This window comes from Patagioenas fasciata, chromosome 11 (assembly GCF_037038585.1).
Source record: "Patagioenas fasciata isolate bPatFas1 chromosome 11, bPatFas1.hap1, whole genome shotgun sequence".
Lineage (NCBI taxonomy): Eukaryota > Metazoa > Chordata > Aves > Columbiformes > Columbidae > Patagioenas > Patagioenas fasciata.
Genome location: NC_092530.1, coordinates 18,799,949 through 18,820,852, shown reverse-complemented (window position 1 = coordinate 18,820,852; position 20,904 = coordinate 18,799,949). Strand labels below are relative to the sequence as shown.

General features: G+C 48.7%; 4 protein-coding genes across 5 annotated transcripts; 2 read left to right on the top strand and 2 right to left on the bottom strand.

Moving 5' to 3' along the window:
• Nucleotides 1-43: 43 nt before the first annotated feature.
• TAF7L (TATA-box binding protein associated factor 7 like) lies at nucleotides 44-6,117 on the bottom strand. Its single transcript, XM_065846441.2, has 11 exons — nucleotides 5,828-6,117; nucleotides 4,691-4,769; nucleotides 4,394-4,527; nucleotides 3,867-3,993; nucleotides 3,601-3,659; nucleotides 2,512-2,584; nucleotides 2,001-2,117; nucleotides 1,613-1,801; nucleotides 1,405-1,517; nucleotides 1,045-1,104; nucleotides 44-476 (listed from the first exon to the last, which is right to left on the bottom strand). The coding sequence occupies exons 1-11, from the start codon at nucleotides 5,891-5,893 to the stop codon at nucleotides 432-434; spliced, it is 1,062 nt and encodes a 353-aa protein (XP_065702513.1). The 5' UTR covers nucleotides 5,894-6,117; the 3' UTR covers nucleotides 44-431.
• An 11-nt stretch (nucleotides 6,118-6,128) lies between these two features.
• Nucleotides 6,129-9,943, top strand: LOC136106479 (magnesium transporter NIPA2-like). Of its 2 annotated transcripts, none has more exons than XM_065846816.2 (5): nucleotides 6,129-6,304; nucleotides 6,766-6,822; nucleotides 7,539-7,629; nucleotides 7,782-7,942; nucleotides 9,231-9,943. In XM_065846816.2, exons 1-5 carry the CDS (start codon nucleotides 6,166-6,168, stop codon nucleotides 9,860-9,862), a joined length of 1,080 nt encoding a protein of 359 aa, XP_065702888.1. In that variant the 5' UTR covers nucleotides 6,129-6,165; the 3' UTR covers nucleotides 9,863-9,943. The 2 variants fall into 2 exon arrangements, with proteins under 2 accessions (XP_065702888.1, XP_071669606.1); XM_071813505.1 differs by lacking the exon at nucleotides 6,129-6,304 and adding an exon at nucleotides 6,330-6,578.
• Nucleotides 9,944-10,898: 955 nt separating this feature from the next.
• On the bottom strand, nucleotides 10,899-11,914 carry NDUFA1 (NADH:ubiquinone oxidoreductase subunit A1). Its single transcript, XM_065846817.2, has 3 exons — nucleotides 11,589-11,914; nucleotides 11,291-11,380; nucleotides 10,899-10,995 (listed from the first exon to the last, which is right to left on the bottom strand). Exons 1-3 carry the CDS (start codon nucleotides 11,877-11,879, stop codon nucleotides 10,975-10,977), a joined length of 402 nt encoding a protein of 133 aa, XP_065702889.2. The 5' UTR covers nucleotides 11,880-11,914; the 3' UTR covers nucleotides 10,899-10,974.
• A 595-nt stretch (nucleotides 11,915-12,509) lies between these two features.
• Nucleotides 12,510-20,870, top strand: UPF3B (UPF3B regulator of nonsense mediated mRNA decay). The gene is made up of 10 exons (XM_065846270.2): nucleotides 12,510-12,731; nucleotides 12,851-12,957; nucleotides 13,074-13,180; nucleotides 15,127-15,225; nucleotides 15,573-15,683; nucleotides 16,374-16,417; nucleotides 17,094-17,282; nucleotides 17,776-17,927; nucleotides 18,629-18,941; nucleotides 19,790-20,870. The coding sequence occupies exons 1-10, from the start codon at nucleotides 12,564-12,566 to the stop codon at nucleotides 19,934-19,936; spliced, it is 1,437 nt and encodes a 478-aa protein (XP_065702342.1). The 5' UTR covers nucleotides 12,510-12,563; the 3' UTR covers nucleotides 19,937-20,870.
• Nucleotides 20,871-20,904: the final 34 nt, after the last annotated feature.

Here is a 20,904-nt window from a genome sequence, read left to right as displayed (position 1 = left end):
GAGGCAGCGCTGGTCCGTACTCCAGAGATCACGCAGGAACAGATCAGGGTTGGAAACGATACTTTATTGAGTCTGGTTTGCAGACACAAGTGTTCCTCAAGCAAGGAACAAGCTTCTACCAGGCCACAGCCCATCAAGTCCAAGACTCAGTAACACATAGAAAGCCGCACTGCACGGTCCCAGGGAGAATTAAACCCCTCCCAGAGAACAGTGCTGAATATTTACAGTGACCTGGCTGTTTGCACAGACATAGTCCAATCCTTCAGCTCCACCAGCCAAGCCGAGCACAATATCTGTGAGAGCAGTCCTGAACATGGAGCCTCCAGACCTGCCTGGCAGCAGCATTGTGTATCTGGAGCAAAAACTTCAGCATGGCAGATGAAAAAATACTTTCAGCTCTTCTCACAGATACAAAGACCCAGGCCCGCTCCTCACTTCTCCATGAGGGCCTCCAGCTGCTCCTGCAGGGACGTCATCTGGGAAAACGGGGCAAGACATTACAGGGAGGCACAGCTGGGACTCCCGGCAGCTCCAGCCCAAGCGCTTCTGTGTTTCTGCGGATCTTCCACCTATGCCAGTGGCTGTTTTGCGCATATGTGGCAGAACTCAGCACTGCCCACAGGTGAAGCTGCACAACAGGAATCCAGGAGAGGGAACCTCCTGCCTTGGTACCTGGTTGAAACTCCGAAGAGCTGCCCAGGCAAGAAATCTGCCAAGACCCTAGAGCTACTGTCTGTCTTGTACATGGTGCTAGCAGGTTTCTGTGTTGTGTTTTACCCCAGGCAGCAATCTTAGTAGCCTTAGATTGCTGGCCAGATGTGTTTTGGCCAACTGCTCCTTCAGAAGGAAGGCTGCAATCAACCCCCTTTCCTACACCACCCCATCCTTTAGGAAACTCCATGCAACTACAGATGAGGTACAACCACACCTGACCTGTAACACTGGAGTTCAAAGCAGCTGGGGTTCAGGAAACGTTGTCAGGGGCAAAGCCTAGAACTGCGTTGTGCCCCAGTCCTCCCCGCTCCACTATGGGGGTTTCCTCACCTGCTGCTTCTCTCGCTCTTCCTGCTGTTTGAACTCATCCAGCACGGCCTGGAGACGGGTCTGCAGAGGAAAACATGGCAGATCAGTCAACCATGTGTTCTCAACTGAATGGGTGCTGGCGCATGTCAAATGATGCAGCAAGCCTCAAGCTGCACTGACAACCAGCCCGCCTTGTCTCCTGCAGTTTTATGGATTGCCTTACCTGCATGGGGAAGTGCTGGAGTGTGTATGGTCACATCACACTTATTTTTAACCCAGCAGGCACCTGGCTTTTCCAGGGCAGCAGCTGAATCAGTCTGTTGGATCTAATAGTAAGCCAGCGTTAAGAAGGCTTTGAAGAGACCCTAGGAAAGCTCTCACCTTGAGGGCTAGGTTCTCCACTTTCATTATGAGATCTTCCTGGCGCTTCCTCCTGTCCTGAGTCTCCTGGAGTTTACTTTTCAGGTTGTCAATCTGCTTCTGGATCCCCATAACTGGAAGAAAGAGTGAGCACAGAACAGCAGCAGAGCCGGACAGTGCAGCCTGCCTGGCACTCAGGCGATTCGACTGTGCTACGCCACCCCCTCACCTATCTGGTTGGACCCCTCATTCTCCTGTTGCTGCCCATCGGACTCATTCAGCTTGTCCTGCAACTGCCTCTCCAAATCCTCCTCAGTGTCCATGATGTTCAGGTCTTCATCATCATGATGATCCCTCTCATCTTCATCTTCGCTGCTGCTGCTGATGTCATTAAATATCTCCCGCAGTTCATCATGTTCTAGAAGGGTACAAAAGGGAAGAGGAAAATCACAGCCGATGACCTCCCAGCACCCTTTGCCTGTCAGGGCCCATATAGGGACGTACAAGGTGTCTGTTTCAACACTCTCTCTCCTTTCTGGGTAGGGTTTAACCCTGAGAGAATGAGCCCAACCGATTACTGAGTGGCTGGAAAGAAAACAACAGCTTCCCCACTGCACCTGAGGACCCATGGCCTTGCTTATGTCCCGACATCCCTGGAGAGGAGATGTCCAGGCTGGTGAGTGAACCATGGTTGTCTACTTCTTTTGTTTCATCTTCAGCAATGACTTCCCAGCCTGACAGCAGGAACAGACAGGTCAAGGGAAAAAGAGGAACATGAAAGATGCAATAAGACAAAACAATGCTAAAAACTGCAGATCACTGTCCTTCCAACAAGTCTGGCCTTGCAGCGATGGATTTCCACAATGAACCACCCCAGCCCCCTTTTTTGATGGCTTCTCTGATGTTACTTAAGTTCCTGCTCAGTAGAACAATACAGGCTGCAAAGAAGGTCACCATGAGCTTTGAAGAAGGCAAAGATGATGCTCCAAAACTTCAGTACCTCTTGTGTGCTTATCTCCCGTCTCTCACACCCACACAAAGCTGAATTTATCTCTCCTTTTCACAACCCCCAGGTCACACATAAGTGTCCTGTCTACCACTTGAGCTTTTTTCCTCCTAAAAGGATACGGACACTGACAGCTTCAGCATCAGTGCTCAGGAGGCGCTTCACCTCTTTTTCCACATCAGGAGACTCAATATACTGGGCCAGAGAGAGGAAAGAGAACAGAGACACTGTTAAACACCTCATGCAGGCTGCTGGTGTTTGCCGACTCCAAACCTCCACCTCTACTTCAAGGCTCTCTTCTCTTATGCTCTCTGCTCGGCCTGTGCTCATGTTCACCCTAAAAGTAGTTTATGCACCTCTAGAAAGCAATCCATCCCTTTTGTATAGAGCTCCTTGGAAGGTTGTACACTCTCACTTTTCTACTTTTACTACTTACAAAATAAGACTTTCTGTGTTTATGCAGAAAGCCCTTGAGGTAATGTTTCCTGATGGATGGTCAACTCAACTCCTTCCCATCTCACTCAAAAGAAGGTTTCATTTTTCACTTTTAAATTAGCCAGTAATCTTAATGCAGTGACATCACATCTCTCCTGTGGGCTATAAGAATGTCTCAAGTAATTTGTTTTCCAAATGTCATGCAAAATAGCACTCCATCTTGTTCTCAGAAACTGCAAAGCAGAGAAGAACAAGCCTTTCCAGCCTCACAAAGCTACAGCTCCCCAACACCTTGCCTGGTTTGCGCGGATGCACAGAGATGGTCTCTGAGATCCATCTGTTGTCACTCCCCCAGCTGAAATGACAAGTTATTCTATTTGTAGTGTTGCTTTTTGGGGAAGTGAACGGGCCATGCATAGAGAGAAGATTTCAGCTGGGAAAGCAGGAATGAGTGAAATCTCATTTCCCTGCGAGGCTTCCTTTTCTCTCTGTGAGCAGGAAGAGACATGCTGTGGCCAGGCAGCCACAGGAATAGAGCACAGCAGTTCTCTGCAGAAGACATTCCCCTCAGGAGCATCTTGGAAAACGTGGAAGAAGCACCCAAGTGAGTGTTTAAATCTACTGCTCTCCCTTCACTCTCAGCTCAGGCAAGGTAACATGTGAAGCAATGTTAAGAAATTACATGTTTTCTGGACTAATAGAAAGTTACAGCTCTAATGTCTCTGCCTTCCTATCCCTTGGTTATTGCATCTGCATCTGTGCAAGAAGCAACTCACCTTCTTCTTAGCTGTCTTCCGGAATCGTCTCTTCCGTACATTTTTCAGAGGAAGAGTGACTGTGATGGAGGAAACAGATGGTAAGTGTCAGGCAGATGGTCTCACAGGAGAGTTGGTGCCAAAAGGGAGAAGATCCCTCTAGAAACAGGGTGAGCACAGAAAACAGAGCAGGAGCGCAGCCGGGACAGGGCAGTGGTGAGTGCCCTGCAGGGCTGTGGGGACACTGCGGTGGTGGGACGGAGGGGTTTCGCACAGCCTCTACTCACTGCCATGGTTCCAGATGAATTTCTTCTCTCTGTCCTTGTCCTTCTTCTTGTTTGCCTTGGGGTCAGTGCTCACAGTTTGTTCTTCCAAAGGCGGGTAGAGATCACCATCCACAGTGCAAACAAGCATCTGGAATCCCCACATAAACACAAAGGGTGCTTGTCATAACACAAGGACAAAACAATGTGAAAGTTTTACTGGAAAATGAACAGTGACTGCCTGCTGCATGTTGTGAGCCAAAGGGATTCATGGGCATGGGGCAGAAGAAACACAACATCTGCCACCCTGCTCAGTTCATATCTAAACACAGCAGCTGTTAAGCTGTTACAAGGACAACCACATTTCATGCTTCAGAAAGGGGATTTCGAAACACCAGGCAGAGTAGCAAATTTTGAACTGCTAATATTGTGAGAACACAGAAATTTTCTGTGTTATACTGGGTGTCCAGCTGTCAAAATGTGCAAGGGTTTTCCTGGAGAGCAGAGCAAGGAATTAAACTGTTGGGGCAGGTAAGAAGGACAGCTCATACCTGGCAAATATCTGCTGTCTTATAGAAGGTTTTCTTGTCAATGGTTTTTAAGCTCTCGATGATGCAGGGCAGATCCACCAGCTTGGCCGCCAGTGGTACCCGGTCTACCCGGACAATCCCGTGGCGCCCATCCGCTGCAAGAAGCCATGGGACAGGTTAGCACTGTCACTAAACAGCTAAACTGAGTGACATAATCCTGGGGAGCAGAAATTTAATGGGTAAAACACATGCAAGTTGCACAGCTTCACTTGTGGACAGCCAGAGGAGTTCTAAGATGCCCTGACTCTGCTCACTCACCGTGTAGCTCAATGGTGAGCCTGTCCTTCAAGTTGACATTCCCAGACTGTACCGCTCGCCGCACAGTGGATGCATATTCCTGGCAAGGTTGGACAGATTTACATCAGGACTGGTTGTGCTTCCTCCATGAATCACTCAAGACTTCCATCCAACCTACCCACCTTTAAACACCCCCCTGTCATCCCAACACATTGAAACAACTGCAAGAGCTGCAATGAAAACTCCACCCTCCTCCCAATACCATGCGCTCACCCTGTGGCTCTGCTGTTCCCAGTGCCCTTCACACCCCCTGACACGACACAGCTGTGACAACAGCGTGAGGCCGCGACAGAGACACCGTGCCAGGGAACGCAGCTATGAGGGAAGTTACAGCTCCCCTCGCCAAGCTCGTGTGGTCTCAGCAGGACACAGTCTCAGCTTTAAGCATCTAATAGCATCAAGTGCACTGGCATCCATAGCAACTGAGCACCCAGTCCTTGCTGAAGCTCTGTCCTTACAGAAATTTCCTCCCTAATCCTCACAACTGCCTGACAAGCCTCCTGCCCTGTGCTGCAGGAGCACTCCTCAAGAGGAACCCGGGGAAAATCTGTTCCAACGACACAGAACGGGCTGCCCGAGGCCAGAAAGCATCCAGCCTGCTTCCACGTTCCTCGCCAGGTTCGCAGACTTCCCCCGGACTTCCCCACCTTGCTGACCCCCCCATCCCGGCGCTGATCCCCCCAGCGCGGCGCTGACCCCTCCCAGCCCGGTGCTGACCCCCCCAGCCCGGCGCTGACCCCCTCAGCGCGGTGCTGACCCCTCCCAGCCCGGTGCTGACCCCCCCAGCCCGGTGCTGACCCCTCCCAGCCCGGTGCTGACCCCCCCCAGCCCGGCGCTGATCCCCCCCCAGCGCGGCGCTGACCCCCCCAGCCCGGTGCTGACCCCCCAGCCCGGCGCTGATCCCCCCCAGCGCGGCGCTGACCCCCCCAGCGCGATGCTGAACCCCCCAGCGCGGTGCTGACCCCCCAGCCCGGCGCTGATCCACCCCCAGCGCGGTGCTGACCCCCGCAGCGCGGTGCTGAACCCGCAAACCGAACCGAGCAGCCTCGGGAAAGCCCCGGCAGCCGCCGCGGGGTCCCGGGCCGAGCGGGGTCTCACCGGCGGCAGCCGCAGCACGAACTGGCTCTCCAGCTCATGCGGAGCATCGTCCTTGCTCTTACTCATATTTTCTTCTTCGGCTTAGAAAACAAGACGCGATCCCTTCGCCGCCAAGAAGGCGAACCCAGCCCAACCCCAGCCCGGGCCAGACTCTGGCCCACGGGCGTCCTGCACAGGGAGGAACCGGGACCTTTCGGGGGCTGTGACAGCCCCACACCCGCTCACGCAGCCCCGCTGGGCCGCTCCCCGGGCGGAAGCCGAGCCCCGTGCCCCGGCACAGTTCCGCCCTGCCCGGGGACTGGTGTTGGCGTCGCACCGGAAGCTGTGGCGGAGCCGCCATGGGGGCTGCGGGCGGGGGGGCCGGCTTCTCTGTGGGGCTGGGACTGGCCCTGGCCTCCAGCGCCTTCATCGGCAGCAGCTTCATCCTCAAGAAGAAGGGGCTGCTCCGGCTGTGCCGCCGCGGCCGCGTCAGGGCAGGTACCGGGGGAGCTCGGGCTGGCGGGACGGGGAAGCGCAGGAAGCCCCCGTGCCCCCTGCGAGGGGCCCGGCCTCACCGGCTCCGCCCGCGCAGCGCTGGGTCCCGGCCGCCCCCTCCGTGCCCGTGGGGTGTCTGATCTAAAAGCAGATTTGTTCCTCAGGGCTTGCCATCGCCTGTAGCCAACAGACACGCGTTTCTAGAACCACTCACGCATCCTTGAAACTGCTGTGTTTCAAACACGGGAGAAGCGGGGATAAAATCTTTGCTTTTAGGGTAAAAGAATCAGTTCTGTCCCATGCCTGGGTCAGGCCATAATGTGACAGGGCGGACAGGCCCAACACTGCCGTGTGCTTAGAGATCAGGCTCACCCACTTGCTTCTCCAAGGCAGATCTGGCAGGATAATGAGCTTTTTGTGCAGCTTCATCTGATGTTTCTTTTCACCTTTTCTTCCTTACTTAGGGCAAGGAGGTCACGCGTACCTGCACGAATGGCTTTGGTGGGCAGGGCTGCTGTGCAGTAAGTACCCGCTCTGAAACTGTAGCAAAACACATTTGAGAGTGCATTGGTCATTGTTTCCTGTTGCTTTTATGTTTTATTGTTATGATAGTTGTTTGACTGCTTGATTTTTTTCTGAGCATCTGAGGATGTTGTTGATCTAATCATAACTCTAAAACATTCTAAAGTCTCATGCGTTACCAGGTTTCTCTGCTAAATAGGAGTTGAGGAGCTGGTCAAACTGGGTTGGGTTAAGTGCCTCTGGAAATGACCTGCCCAGATGACGTAGTTATAATGGTGTATCCAGCACTATGAGTTTAGTGCTACAGCAATTTCAGCAGCTTTATTTTACACTTTTCAACATTAATAACCAATTGTACTTTATTTGCCCTTTAAAAAGCTGTTTCAAGAGAAGAACATGACTTAGAAATACAAAACAGGTCAAAACTCCATTCAGTTTTGAGGACATTATGGAAATACTTTTTTGTGGTTACTGTTCAGCTGCATAGCCACGTGTGATTAAGGATCACGATGCGTAACCATGAGCCTTCTCTTCCCAAGAAAAATCAGACTCTGCTTGTCCTTGTTGGGGCTGTTCTTTCATGGTTGCACCACATACCTCAGAGAAACAGGGAACACTCAGGTGGAAACTGAGGCTCTCTTTTGACTGCACCCAACTTTGTATTATGCTAAATTGCACCTACTGTGATGCTCACCTGACAGAGTTTTTCTTGCAGTGGGAGTTGGAGAAGCTGCAAATTTCGCTGCCTATGCCTTTGCCCCTGCAACGCTGGTAACTCCACTGGGTGCTCTAAGTGTCCTTGTTAGGTAAGCAGCTGCAGAAACACCCTCACCTCACCTATACACCTTAGTGGTCACGCAGTTGCTCTGGTTTCCTCTATCTCTTCCCTCAGGTACTCCATCCCATGGCCTAATTTGGGTTTTTTTAGTTTGTTTGGGTTTTTTTTACTATCTTTCAGTGCAGTTCTGTCTTCCATCTTCCTGAATGAGCAGCTGAATGTTCATGGAAAGATTGGCTGCATCCTCAGTGTCCTGGGTTCCACGGTGATGGTGATCCATGCTCCTCAGGAAGAAGAGGTTTCCAGCCTGGAGACAATGGCAGAGAAGCTAAAAGATCCAGGTACTTAAATAGAAGAGGTCCTGTCAGCTTCAGGCTTGGAAATGACAGTGGCGGTAGGATACAACTTGGCTGGATTGGGAGGACTGAACTAAAGGTTAACTGAGCTGTTTCTTGTTCTGTGCACCAGTGGAAGAAATATTCCCCTGTGTCAAGGAGAACTTGTGGGTTGCCTTCTATGGTGGGAAAAGGCTGGGGTTTCCACGCACTAAATGTGAAAGATTGCTGTCAGTCAAACAGAATTTCATACAGGTGGTTGGAGGATTTACACCTTCTTAGCTACCTCAAAACATAGGAGGACATGTCATCTTCAGAATGGCTTTTCAGGACTGTCAAGTCCTCTTGACCCTGGATAAAAGAAGCAGATGGGAACCCCACTTCACAGAGAGGGAGTCTGGGGGATGCTCCCAAGTCAGGGGGGTCTATGTGAAAGCAAGGATGAGAACTTGGGTTATTAAGTTACCAAATGTGGCTTTTTTGTACTGCCTGTGAGGTATAGATGCAAGAAGTGAAGTGCATGGGAATTAGCTGCAGGTGTCAGCAGAGGGGTTGGCCTGTGGCAGTGCTGGGACAGGCGAGGAAATCCCTGCACATGAGGGTGCAGTGGTGGCTGAGGGAAGACAGGATGAACTTCAGCCCAAGATGAATGAGTGATTCAAGTTATGCCCAAGGTCATGTGGTCTTGATATTTATGTTAGAGGATGAATCAAGTTGCAAGGACATGATTTGGGCAATAGCATGGACGGCAGAATAAGCCACAGGAAATGGAGGAAGGAAGCATGGGGAGAAGAGCAGAGCAGAGCAACAGATAGATACTGCTGCTTATTAGAGGGAGCGCTCTGGCAGGGCCTCGCGCTCCTGTGATGTGGCACTTTCCTCTTTATCCCAGTGCAGCCCACAGAGTTCAGCTAGAGCTTCCTGAGCCTTCTGCCACCCTCTTGGGCATCCTGCTGAGCTGTACTCCCTTGTCTTCCTGGTCAGCAAGCCCCCCCACCTCCAGTAGCGCCTGCCTCTGTCCCTACCTCTCCTAGTATGGGCAGCTGTATCCTGACAGGCTGACTCGTGGGGCGGTGCTGTGATCAACACTGTAAAGAGTTGCTGTCATCTCTGCAGCTTTCCTCAGGCTGGAGGGAAACTCTGCATCCCAATCCCAGTCCCTACAGGTGGAAGTTAAAAAGACCAGACTGGTGGGGCACTTAACCGCCTGTCCTCCATCTCTAATTGCTGTTCAGTTACATGTCACTGGTGCTGTTGTTCTCTGACAGAGCTCTTTAATTCTGTTTTCCCCAAGGATTCATTGTATTTGCTGTATGTATCCTGGTGAGCTCCGTTCTACTTATCTTTGTGGCTGGACCACGTTACGGACAGAGCAACGTCTTGGTTTATGTTTTGGTCTGCTCTGCCATCGGCTCGCTTTCAGTGTCCTGTGTCAAAGGCTTGGGGATTGCCCTGAAAGAACTGTTTTCTGGGAAGCCAGTCCTGAAAGAACCACTGGGCTGGGTGCTCCTCGTGTGCCTGGTGATCTGCATCAGCATCCAGATCAACTACCTGAACAAAGCCTTGGACATCTTCAACACATCTGTGGTCACACCCATTTACTATGTGCTGTTCACCACAGCAGTCATGATGTGCTCTGCCATCCTCTTCAAGGAGTGGCAGCACATGGTGCTGGACAACATCATTGGCACCATCAGCGGATTCCTCACCATCGTGTCCGGCATCTTCCTCCTGCACGCCTTCAGGGACATGCCCTTCACCCCCGACCTCCTGCCCCTCTTCCTGCAGCAAGGCAGGGCAGAGCTGCAGGCCACTTGGAGGAGTACAGACAGACACCAGTCATGTCAGCACCAGGCTCTTCTGTCCTCAGAGGACAAAGGTTCTCAGAGCACAGAGGAGGAAGAGGAGGAAGGTGGGAGCGTGTGAGGAAGCCTCTAAACTGCAAGCTGTCTGCTCCCATTGCTGAGCAGCCTCACTGCAAGGCTGAACATGCTGCCTCAGTTACTGCTGCAGTTGGCAGTTACTGTCTACCTGCTCCAGGCAGGAGATATGTGACCTGTTACTGACAGGAGGCTGACAGGGACAGCAGCCTCCTGCAGCTACAGACAGGACCCCTGGGAACTGCCCAGTTCCTGGGATCTGGTGCCTCTTCACTCTTCTTTTACATGAAGAATTGATCAGCCTTCGTCAAGACACAGGCGTTGGCTGTGTGGAGGCCTGCAGCACTAACACAGTTCTAACGCTTACTGAATGTGAAGACCAGCCATTCGGGCAGGCCTTACGGCATTTTTTAAAAACTATACATAGAAGACTAACAGTTTCAAAATAATCTAATGTGGTGCTAAGGTTACATAGAGAGATGGATGTCTGGCTTTAAAGGTGACATACCCGAAATATTAACTCAAAAATTCCTCTGTCAAGTACTTGTTTTCCTCACTCTGCTAGAATTTATTTACAGATGCACATCCAAGAGCAGAATACAATGAAAACTGGAAAACCAGTGGTGCTGCCACGCTTCCGTGGCCCTTACAGAGGGACTGACCTCTTCATGCAATGTCTGCTGTGCAGGTTGATGAAGCACCTGCTTACTGTATTGTATTAAAAAACAATTTGTTGCGTTACCGAGTGGCTAGTGATACATCTGTACTGAGAGCTGGGTCAGCACTGAGAGGTGTGAAGGATTACAGGGGCAGGAAGAACTATGCGGATACTCAAGGGAAGCTCAAGATAGGCACAGGAGAGGGAATTGCTTCCTCTGTAAACAGGGGTGGCCTAGGAGTCCTTAGCTATCAAGGTAAGTTTCTGAAAGGTAACTAGACAGCTGTGTCCTCCTTGTCCTTATCTCAACCCATGCTGTATTTTGTCTCCTCTGTCCAGCTGAGGAGGCAAGTGATAAAACATCTTTGGTGGGCACCTGGTGTCTAGCCAGGGTCAACCCATCATAACAATACAGATGCAAGGGTTGAATACATGTATATCTTTAATAAAGAGTTAAATCATTTTATATAGACATGTGGATTCTTCACAGTGCCGCCACCTTAGTCTATGTTCTCCAGACCCTGAAAAAGAAAAAGTAATAGAAGTTTCTGCACCATTCTCATTGTTAATTTGCAACAGTGCATAGCTGAAAATGCAGGCTTTCAAACTATGCTTCTTAAGTACCCAAGTTGTAATTAAAAAAAAAAAAGAAAAAGTAAATGCACATGCCCACATGCAGGCCAGCTGCACGGACAGAGCGAGCTCCCGCAGCCCCAGGAGCAACCCGTGCCCATTGCAGAGCCCGCGGGAGCTAGAGCAGCAGCGCACGGCTCCCGCTTCCCCCCGCAGCACCTGCCCAGGGCCCCGAGCACCTGCCTTGGACACGTAGTACTTGTTGACACCGGACACCCGCCTGTCTCTTTCCATCAGGTTCCACTGGAAGGGGTAGCGGGCGATCCGCTTCTCCTGCAGACACGCACGGGGCTGCCTGTTACTGCCCACGGGGAGGGGACCCAGGGAGGAAAGGGAAGCCCGGGGGAAAAGGGAGGCCCGGGGAGGGAAGAGACCCCAGGGAGGGAAGGGACCCCAGGGGGATGTGGGATCCCGGAGGAAAGGGAGGCCCCGGGATCCTGAGCCGCGGGGGGTGCGAGCGGCCCGGTGTCCCCGCGCTGACCTTGCCGCCGTTGCACAAGCGGTGCATGTAGACGGTGGAGAGGCCGGGGATGGAGAGGCAGAGGCCCATGATGGCCATGCCGGGCAGGATCTCGTACCACATCCCGCCGCTGCCTCCGCCCGCTCCGCCGCCCCGGGCTCCCTGCGGGCACTCCCGGCCTGCCCCGCGCGCCTTCCCGGCCTGCCCCGCGCCACCGCCGCTAACGGGGTCGGCCCGGGAGGGGGCGGCAGTGACAGCGCCGCCAGGTGACCGCTGCTCAGTGATGCTGGTTCCGCGGGCCCCCAGGGGCATGCCGGGACCCGTAGTCTGCCATGACCTCACCTGGAGCCCTGGGTGCCGTTCTGGGTGCCACAGGGTAAAAAAGATAGTAAGCTACCAGATAGTGTCCGGAAGAGGGCTATGAAGTTGGTGAAGGGTTTGGAGAGGAAGCCGTTTGAGGAGCGGCTGAAGTCACTTGGTTTGTTCAGCCTGGAGGAGGCTGAGGGGAGAGCTCATGCGGTTACAGCTCCTCACAAGGGGAGGAGGAGAGACGGGTGCTGATCTCTTCTCTTTCGTGACCAACAACAAACCCGAGGGAATGTCAGGAAGATGTGCCAGCGGAGGTTCAGGTTGGACATTAGGAAAAGGAACTTCACCCAGAGGGTGCTGGAGCACTGGAACAGGCTCCACAGGGAGGTGTCACGGCCCCATGCCTGACAGCGTTCAAGAAGAGACTGGACAACACCCTCAGACACAGGGTGTGAACTGCGGGCTGTCCTGTGCAGGGACAGGAGCTGGACCCGATGGTCCCCGTGTCCTTCCAGCTCAGGACGTTCTAGACTGACGGGCCATGCCCTGCCCCGGTGCATGCCGGGAGCTGTAGTCCGGCAGCGGGGAGGCCTCGGCCGAGGCTCGTGGCCCTTTAAGGCGCAGTCGCGCGAGAGGCGCGGCGGCCAATGGGCGGGCGGGGCCGTGCGGCTCTGCCCCGCGGCCGGGATGAAGGAGGACAAGGAGAACGCCAGGCCCAAGGAGCGGCGTGGGGCTGCCGCCGGGCCGGGGGCCCTGCTGGCGGCGGGCACCGCCACGGGTACGGATGGCAGGGCCGGCGGCGCCGAGCTCGACCGCCTCGAGCGGCCCAAGGACAAGAAGGAGACGCTCAGCAAGGTGGGGCCTGCGCGCTGCTCGGGGTGGGGACCCCGCCCGTGGTAACGGGGCCTCGCGCCGCGGCCCTCAGGGCGGGGGCGCCGGGGGGACAGCGACACTGACCGTGCCGCCCGCCGCAGGTGGTGATCCGCCGGCTGCCGCCCAGCTTGACAAAGGAGCAGCTGGAGGAGCACCTGCAGCCCCTGCCCGAGCACGACTACTTCGAGTTCTTCGCCAACGACTCCAGGTACGGCCGCCGGGCCCGCCCGGGCGGTTCTCCCAGAGCCGCCGCTGCCGCCGCTGACCGGGCCCGGAAGGTGCCGCCGCCCTGTCATCCGTGCTCTCGGTCTTGTGTTTCTGCAGCTTGTACCCGTACATGTTCTCCAGAGCCTACATCAACTTCAAAAACCAGGAAGACATAGTCCTCTTCAGGGACCGCTTTGACGGCTATGTTTTTGTCGATCACAAAGGTGAGGGAGCACAACCTGGCTGTGTGGTCACATTTCTACTGCTGTGTGCACGCTGTGCTGGTTGAATTTTAGAGGGACAGGTGTGAGCAACATGTCACTTCTGATTTCATAGGATGATTTCCATTGGAAGAGACCCTCAAAATCATCCAAGTCCAGCCATAACCTGACTAGCACTAAACCATGTCCCTAAGAACCTCATGTAAATGCCTTTTAAACCCCTACAGGGATGGTGACTCCACCACTGCCCTCGGCAGCCTGTTCCAATGCCTGACAACCCTTTCCGTGAAGATTTTTTTCCTAATATCCAATTTGAACCTCCCCTGGTGCAACTTGAGGCCATTTCCTCTTGTCCTATCACTTGCTACTTGGGAGAAGAGACCAACACCCTCCATGCTACAACCTCCTCTCAGGTAGTTGTAGACAGTGATAGGGTCTCCCCTCAGCCTCCTGTTCTGCAGGCTGAACAGCCCCAGGTCCCTCAACCGCTCCTCATCACATTTGCGCTCCAGGCCTCTCACCAGTGTCACTGCCCTTCTCTGCACTCTCTCAAGTGCCTCAGTTTCCTTTGTCTTAATGCCTTAGCCAAATGTTATACAGACTTTCAAAGAACAAAGAAAAGTTATTATGTTTTGTGGAAACTAATCTAAATCAATTTTGTACATTATGTGTAAAACCCAGTTATGTGTACGTAGTACTGATATCAATATAAAACCAGTTGCTGTGTTACTGAGGTTAATACTTGCATTGTCATAGTTCAGTAGGAAGTCTGAAAAGTGAAAGTGGGTGGGTGGTGTCGCTGTCCAACCTCAATGAAGCTGAGGTTACCAACGTCACCCTCTACTACTCCCCTCACCTGTTCTGTACACTGTGACTACATTATGGCCAGTTTTTAATTCTGATTATTAGTTGTTCCAGTTTACAACTGAGTCATTGTCATTCAGTAAAAGGAATAGCTTCTTGCTTGCAGTCTGAGCTGTGAAAATGACAGCTCTCTGGGGACATTAATCTGCGGGAAACCGATGTTTTGTCTAATTCATTGGTTAAACATCCAAGTATTTAGTTGCTGCTCATGTTTTTTTCTAAATGCGTGTTAGGAATTCAGTATATCTCATGTTTTTAAATGTTACAATTTGGATCTGCTTACATTGAGTAGCACTAAAAGTTGTTAGTCTTTCATTGATAGACCTTCAATTTACATATTTAGCAAAAGCTTTAACAAGGGTCTGCCTGTTGGCTTCAGTAGGCCTAGGATTTCACCTTGAACTTTGTTTCAAGTACTGTATTTTACATTTCATCCAGCTGGGTGTTCTATGTCATATGAAGCTCTGTACACAAGATTATGCCTTATTTAGAAGGGTTACATGACAAGATTCTCGTAACACTTAGATCTTTTAAATAAGGTGGTTTGCAGTGTGACAGCAGACTATATTTGCAATAACAGCAATGTTAGATTTATGCAGCCATAAATGTAACATTATTGTCATAAAACTGTAAATCCTACCTGTAATGCATTGCATTCTATTGTTTTTTGACAAAAATTGAGATTTGCCTCAGTTGCATTAACTTAAAATGTTCTGTTCCACTTGCACAATGAGTGCATGGTCTGTAGGATGAGGATTTTATGTGATGTGGTGTAGCTGAGGTGGCTGAACTGACAGTTGTGGGCAGTCTTAAATCCAGTATTTCCTACCTGTTGTGAGTCTGTGAATTTACTGTTTTGTTAATGTAGTGAGAGTGTTCAGTTCATGAATTCTGCTGTCTGTAAAATGTTGTTTTATTAAGTGGCTTTCAAAATACAGTAGTTCTTCTCTCCTGTTCAAGTAGTCTCTTCTGATATTGTGTGGTTTTTTGTAAGGCTTATCTTCTTGCTTTAGACATGAACAATATACTCTATTTTATATCCATTTAATCTTTTTTTAATGTATTTTTCCGTCTTCTCTTGACAGGTCAGGAATATGCTGCCATAGTTGAGTTTGCACCTTTCCAAAAAGCTGCAAAAAAGAAGAGTAAGAAAAAGGATGCCAAAACTGGAACTATTGAAGATGGTATAACAGCTAGCTAGTTTCTTCTGCATGTGTAGACTTGAAAGTTCTAGCAGTAATTTGAATATAATGTTTTTACTGTAACACTGTAGTTTATCAATAGAATGTTTGTCTAATTATATGTGAAGCTTTTCAGCACTGCTCTGTCTGCTGCAAATCTATTAAAGAGGGTTGTCCCAGACAAACATAATGCAGCAGCAGCTCCTCATTTGAGAGCTGCCAGCTTATGAAAAGGTGACATAGAAACAACACAACTCCTGCAAATCTAACCCAGATTTCCAGCAGTGTGCAATGCAAATTTGTTTGATGCTACGATATCTCTTCCCCCCCTCCTTTTTCTGTGCCTGTAGATCCAGAGTACAAGAAGTTTTTGGAAAATTACAGTGCAGATGATGAAAAATTAACCTCCACTCCTGAAACTTTGCTGGAGGAAATAGAGGCAAGAAACAAAGAGCTAATAGGTATGAAAATCTATGTACTATAGCTACATTTTATGTATGTGGTGTAATTTGAAGCTGTGATTTCTCAGCCCTGAGGAGGTTGAATTTTTTTGTGTGCTTGGTATTTGTGAAACCTTTAGGCTAATATTATTATTTGTATTTTATTTTGCTCCCATGCCCAAATTCTTCTGTAGGTTTAAGTTTTATGTCATGAAGTGCCTTCCTGGTTTAAGCTGCTAGTCAGAAGTTTGTTTGCCAGACTAGGTAGTGGAGCAGCTGCATTTAGGGACATGCAGTGATGTTTAATGCAAAATGCTTAAAACAATGATGTTCCATGCAGGCACAAATTAAGAGATATTGTGGTTGGGTAAAATACCATAAAAATGACCGGAAGACTCTATTTTTAATGATGTTGCAGCTATCTCTTTTGAAGTGAGAGAATCTGGGAAAGGCTTAGTGTAGACTGAATATCCCTTCACAGATGTGTGTACCGGAAACCATATTAGTGTCCTAAAGAAGTTCACAGGATCCTGATGGTTGCTGCTGTTCAGGAATAGGATTGGAATCCTTATTTCACTTCTGTATTGCTCTGTGTGAGAGGAGATAGGATGGATAATCCATAAGGTTGCTTTGTTTCATGTAGGGTTTTGTTTTCAGTATTGCGGTATCTGATAAGGCAAATTGTTTACATTTGTTTTATATATTCTCTAGCTAAAAAGACTACTCCTTTATTGAACTTCTTGAAAAATAAACAGGTAAGGCTTATCTCCAGAGTCATCTTGTTGCTTGCAAGTACAGTTTGCTCATTTAAAGCATGGACATGTATATTGCAGTGTATACATTGAAATGTTTCTGTCTTTCCTTTTGAAGAATAAGCTTTTGACCCAACTCCCTTGTTAACATTTGACTCACATATTTTAAACTATTAGAACACTGGCCTTTGTAAGAATAGTGGTGCTTTACATGCATTCTGGTTACAGCTAAACGGCTCTTACGGCACTGCCAAACCAGACTTCCTTTTAATGCTTCCTTTTCCAATGTGGTTATGGCTGAGGTCCTTGTAGACAATCGTTCTCCTAGCAAATAATCTCATTTTAACTTCTAGTGATGGAGAAAATCACAGATGGGGCAGATTTAATTAATATTAGAATGATAAAGGCTGACGCTACTGTTGTGTTTGGGTTTAAGACAGTATAAATCAAGCCTTATGAGCGAGGGAAAAAAAGAACTACTACTGTATCATGTTCGGGTTCGCAATAGAACAATAGAGACAGCACGATTTATTTTTTTCTCTTTTCTAGTAAGGGCAGTTTTGAGGTGAGTTATTCAGTGATGAAATACTTTATCACTTTGTGGCAGGGTATCTTGTTAGGCTTAAAGGGATGTTTACTAGTGTAGAAATACACTTTCTCTTCGCTTTTACACACACAGAGATTGAGAGAAGAAAAAAGAGAGGAGAGGAGGAGGAGAGAATTGGAAAGAAAAAGACAAAGAGAAGAAGAAAGAAGAAAATGGAAAGAGGAAGAGAGAAGGAAGAGAAAAGAAGCAGAAAAACTGAAGAAGGTAGACAGATGCCCAGAAAAAGAAAGAGACAGATCAAAAGAAGAACCAAAGATTAAGGTCTAGAACAGTTCTTTATTATAAACTGTTACACTCCCTTTCCCCCTATTATTTGTATATCAGTCTCTCAAAATGTGCTTTGAGAATTGTGTGAAGAATCAGATGAGTTTGGTGTTAGTAAATTACCACTCTTTTGTAATATTAAATATTAGGCATTGTAAAGATTTACATGCTGTAATGCTTCATAGTAGTATTTAAAGCTTTTGTCATGTGACTGTTGTACATGCTGTGGTAAACAGAATTGTGGATTCACTATGGTATGGAGACTATTTTTAAGCTTTCTAAAATGACCTGTTTTAGGAGAAAAATCTTAGTCTGCTCTGTGGATGATGCTTACTCATACACTCCAGCTTTTAGAAATATTACAATTTGCAGTAACATTACTTTAACGTTTATTTCTTACTGGACTATGGTTCCTTTGCAATTTCAGTGTTGTGCCAGACAATATGTGTTAGAGTGAGCTTTTTAGTTGAGACTTCTGTTTTCTTTGTAGCTACTTAAGAAGCCTGAAAAAGATGAAAAAGACTTGGAGAAAAAAGAAAAATCCAAGAAACTGGAAAAAGAGGCTCTGAGGGAGGAAAAAAATGCGAGTAGTGCATCTGCCAAACGATCTGATGGGGAGACAAAAGAAGAGAAGGCAAAAAAGTATTCTAGTACTTGCTATAAATATATATGTGTCTATCTAACTTGTTTCCTGATCATACTGAGGCTTAGGCTGCTCTGCCGTGACCATGTTTTGAAATTCCTTTCAAATTATTTTCCTGATATGAGGCACGGGATGTGTTCTCAGTGGCAGTGCAGCGTCCCAGTGATTACAGAATGCTGTATGAATTACCTGAGAATTCTTCACTAGCAGACAAATTTTAATATTTTTGTGACTTGCTGCAGGAGCTCAGCAGAAGCAGCCTGGGTGTAGGTGAGCTGCAGCAGGCTGTGAGCACAGTCCTTGCAATGAGGGAATTCTATCCATGGCAAGAGGAGCAGTGTACTCCAGTTAGTAGTCCCTCTAAGTCTAGGAGAAGGTCAAAGTGGGAAGTGTCATTCTCAACAGCTCCATGATCTGTTCAAGGTTCACTTCTGCCATGTGAGAAATAGAGATGAGGCAGAGAAATGTGGATGTTTTCCAAAGCCAGAGGAGACTCAGCCAGCTATGTGAGTGGAAGGCCAGGAAACGCTAGCAGTCCGTGTCATCTCTGGTTATCGTGCATGACTCAGGTTATTACAGCTTCCCTAAAGCCTACCAGGGTGTCAACTCCTTATTGCACATTTACACCAGTATTACATTAATCTCCCAGTCCTGTTTGATGAATCTTTTGAGCTTAATTTTCAGTTTTGTTTTCATACAGATCAGAAGATGAGTATGTAAAGGACTACAGGGACCGAGATAGAGATTTTGAAAGAGACAGAGAATATGAGAGAGCACAGAGGGAGAAGCTGAGACGCCAAGAAGAGGAGCGTCGGAGGCAGAAAGAGCGCTTTGAGAAAGAGAAGGTTTTTAGAAGAAAAGAGGAAGAGGTGAAAAAGGAGAGAGACTTACTCAGAGAAAAGGGAAAGAAGAGTGATCTTACAGACTTTACCAGCAGCACGGACAAGTCTGAGAAAGTAACCAAAGACGATAAAAAAGAGGATACAATTAAGAGGGATCGTATCAGAAACAAGGTGCTGGATTTCTTTAAATTCATGTGTTGATTCATAGGGACCAGATTGTGGCTTTTAGGATAAAAGCACTTTGAGGAAAGAACTATGTGGTTTATCTGTCAAGACTTTTCTCTGTTCTGGTAACAAACTCTGCTGCCATTGCTAGGAAGCTTGCCTGTCTGTCCACTAAACTTTGCAAAAATGTTTGTAATATTTCTTGTTACTGTATAAGAATTAAGCCAAGATACCATGGGCTAAATTGTAAAGGCGCTTATCTCTTTTTAATTGCTGACTTGTGCCATAGTTTGTATCTTTAAGGTGTCAGTAGAGCATCAGTAGTTTACCTGTACCTCTGCTGATGTTATACGTGCCTGAAAATACATCTTAAAGTGAGAGTGACTGAACAGGTTCCTCTGAAACAGGGGCAAAACTGCTACATGCAGAATATGACAGATCTCCTGTAGATTCAAGAAATAATACCTTCAGTTTAGTTTTATGTACTCTGCAAATCTATTTTTGCAGCCTCAGCATGCAAGTTTTCCGTATCGCTTGAGGCATTATCGTACAAATGAAACTCAGGGTTTTGCAGCAGCTTTGGGAGTTGGCCTCTGTTCTGAGAGAGGGTGAGCTGGACTCATCAAAGCAGGAAACCCTGTACAAGTGACTTCAGCTATGTGCAGTGTTCTTTGTAAGGCAACATCCCTGTTCAAGCCACAACAGAGGCAACCTTGATTTGAGACAGTTGAAGGTACATTGCCAACATGGTAGAATAATTGAGAAGTTTGTATTTGGGCCATTTCTAGTATGACTGCCATAACTGTGAGAGCATGGGGCTGTGAAAGAGTCTAAACAGTTTTGGTTTATTTCAGGATCGTCCAGCAATGCAGCTGTACCAACCAGGAGCCCGAAGCCGAAGCAGATTGTGTCAGTATGAAGACAGTGCTGCAAAGCCCACAGATCAGGGAGCAGATAAGAAACAAGAGAGTGAGACCAGTACCACGAAGGAAGAGAAGTGACTAGCGTGCAAGCCTTAGCGTTCTGACTGTCTGTGCAGCCAAAGAGCATGTACTACGCAATCCAGAAGTGCCTTCGGAACGAAGAAGGAACAAAGGAAGAAAAGGGGCATGGTGCTGTTGGATGTTTCTGGTTAAAGAAGCTCAGTTGTAGATTCGGAATTCGAAATGTGTTATTGTATTTTCAGTTATTTGAATTTATTTTTCCTGGCATCTAATTACAACAGAGAAGAGAATCTTTGCGAAGCAGGACTTTATGGCCTTAAGTATGATAATAAATGAGTCATGCAGTCAGGAGGAGATGACACCTGGATCTAAAGCCAGAGCTTTACTGCAAAGTGATCAGAGCCGGCGTTTGATGCGCTTCAGCAGAGCGAGCTTGGAGGTGCTCGGAGTGAACACAGGTCTTGCAGTGTTGTATGGTGCTCCTACCTGAGGCAGTGGTAGCTCAATTCTGTCAGCCTAGCACTGAGACAGGTTCACAGGCTGGGCTGGTTGAGGTACCAGCAGACAGGAGCCCTCTAGCATGGGGAGAGAACATCTGGCATGGCAGTAATCACACATCTGGCACAGCAGTAACAGTGTTAGGGAGGGAGAGGCCTTCCTCTCCCATGGTTCTGGAGTGTATGAATAAGCTGGCTTAACATTGGAGTACTTCTTGACAGATTCTTATGTAAAGTCTGCCTACACTGAAATGCTTATTTTCAATCAAATGTAGCTGGTTTGAGCACCCTGTTCTTTTCCAGCATTCTCCTTTCTTTAGCGTCTGAAACGTTTCCAACCTCCTGTCCTCTTAGTACTGCTTCATCTTCCCTCGTAACCTGAAGTATTGTTTTACAGCCCAGAAAGAGACTTCACCAGTAGCAGCTCCTCCCAAGCTAGCGAACTTTAGCCATAGCGATTTTGTACGAAAACCAATAAACTCGCAGAAACTCGAGTGCCGCCGCCGTTCCTCACTCGCTGCGCCGGGC

Bases quoted from the DNA above. Each gene is read 5' to 3' on its own strand.
- NDUFA1 (XM_065846817.2), bottom strand. From the start codon at position 11,879: ATGCCCCTGGGGGCCCGCGGAACCAGCATCACTGAGCAGCGGTCACCT. The intron at 11,381-11,588 runs GTCAGCGCGGGG...GCGTGTCTGCAG, and splicing joins GCTTGTGCAACGGCGGCAAG to GAGAAGCGGATCGCCCGCTA. The intron at 10,996-11,290 runs GCAGGTGCTCGG...TTTCTTTTTCAG, and splicing joins ACAAGTACTACGTGTCCAAG to GGTCTGGAGAACATAGACTA.
- LOC136106479 (XM_065846816.2), top strand. From the start codon at position 6,166: ATGGGGGCTGCGGGCGGGGGGGCCGGCTTCTCTGTGGGGCTGGGACTG. The intron at 6,823-7,538 runs GTAAGTACCCGC...TTTTTCTTGCAG, and splicing joins GTGGGCAGGGCTGCTGTGCA to TGGGAGTTGGAGAAGCTGCA. The intron at 7,943-9,230 runs GTACTTAAATAG...GTTTTCCCCAAG, and splicing joins AGAGAAGCTAAAAGATCCAG to GATTCATTGTATTTGCTGTA.
- TAF7L (XM_065846441.2), bottom strand. From the start codon at position 5,893: ATGAGTAAGAGCAAGGACGATGCTCCGCATGAGCTGGAGAGCCAGTTC. The intron at 1,802-2,000 runs GTGCAGTGGGGA...GTACCCTTCTAG, and splicing joins GCAAGGCCATGGGTCCTCAG to AACATGATGAACTGCGGGAG. The intron at 1,105-1,404 runs GTGAGAGCTTTC...TTTCCTCTGCAG, and splicing joins TGGAGAACCTAGCCCTCAAG to ACCCGTCTCCAGGCCGTGCT.
- UPF3B (XM_065846270.2), top strand. From the start codon at position 12,564: ATGAAGGAGGACAAGGAGAACGCCAGGCCCAAGGAGCGGCGTGGGGCT. The intron at 12,732-12,850 runs GTGGGGCCTGCG...CGCCCGCCGCAG, and splicing joins AGAAGGAGACGCTCAGCAAG to GTGGTGATCCGCCGGCTGCC. The intron at 17,283-17,775 runs GTCTAGAACAGT...TTTTCTTTGTAG, and splicing joins AAGAAGAACCAAAGATTAAG to CTACTTAAGAAGCCTGAAAA.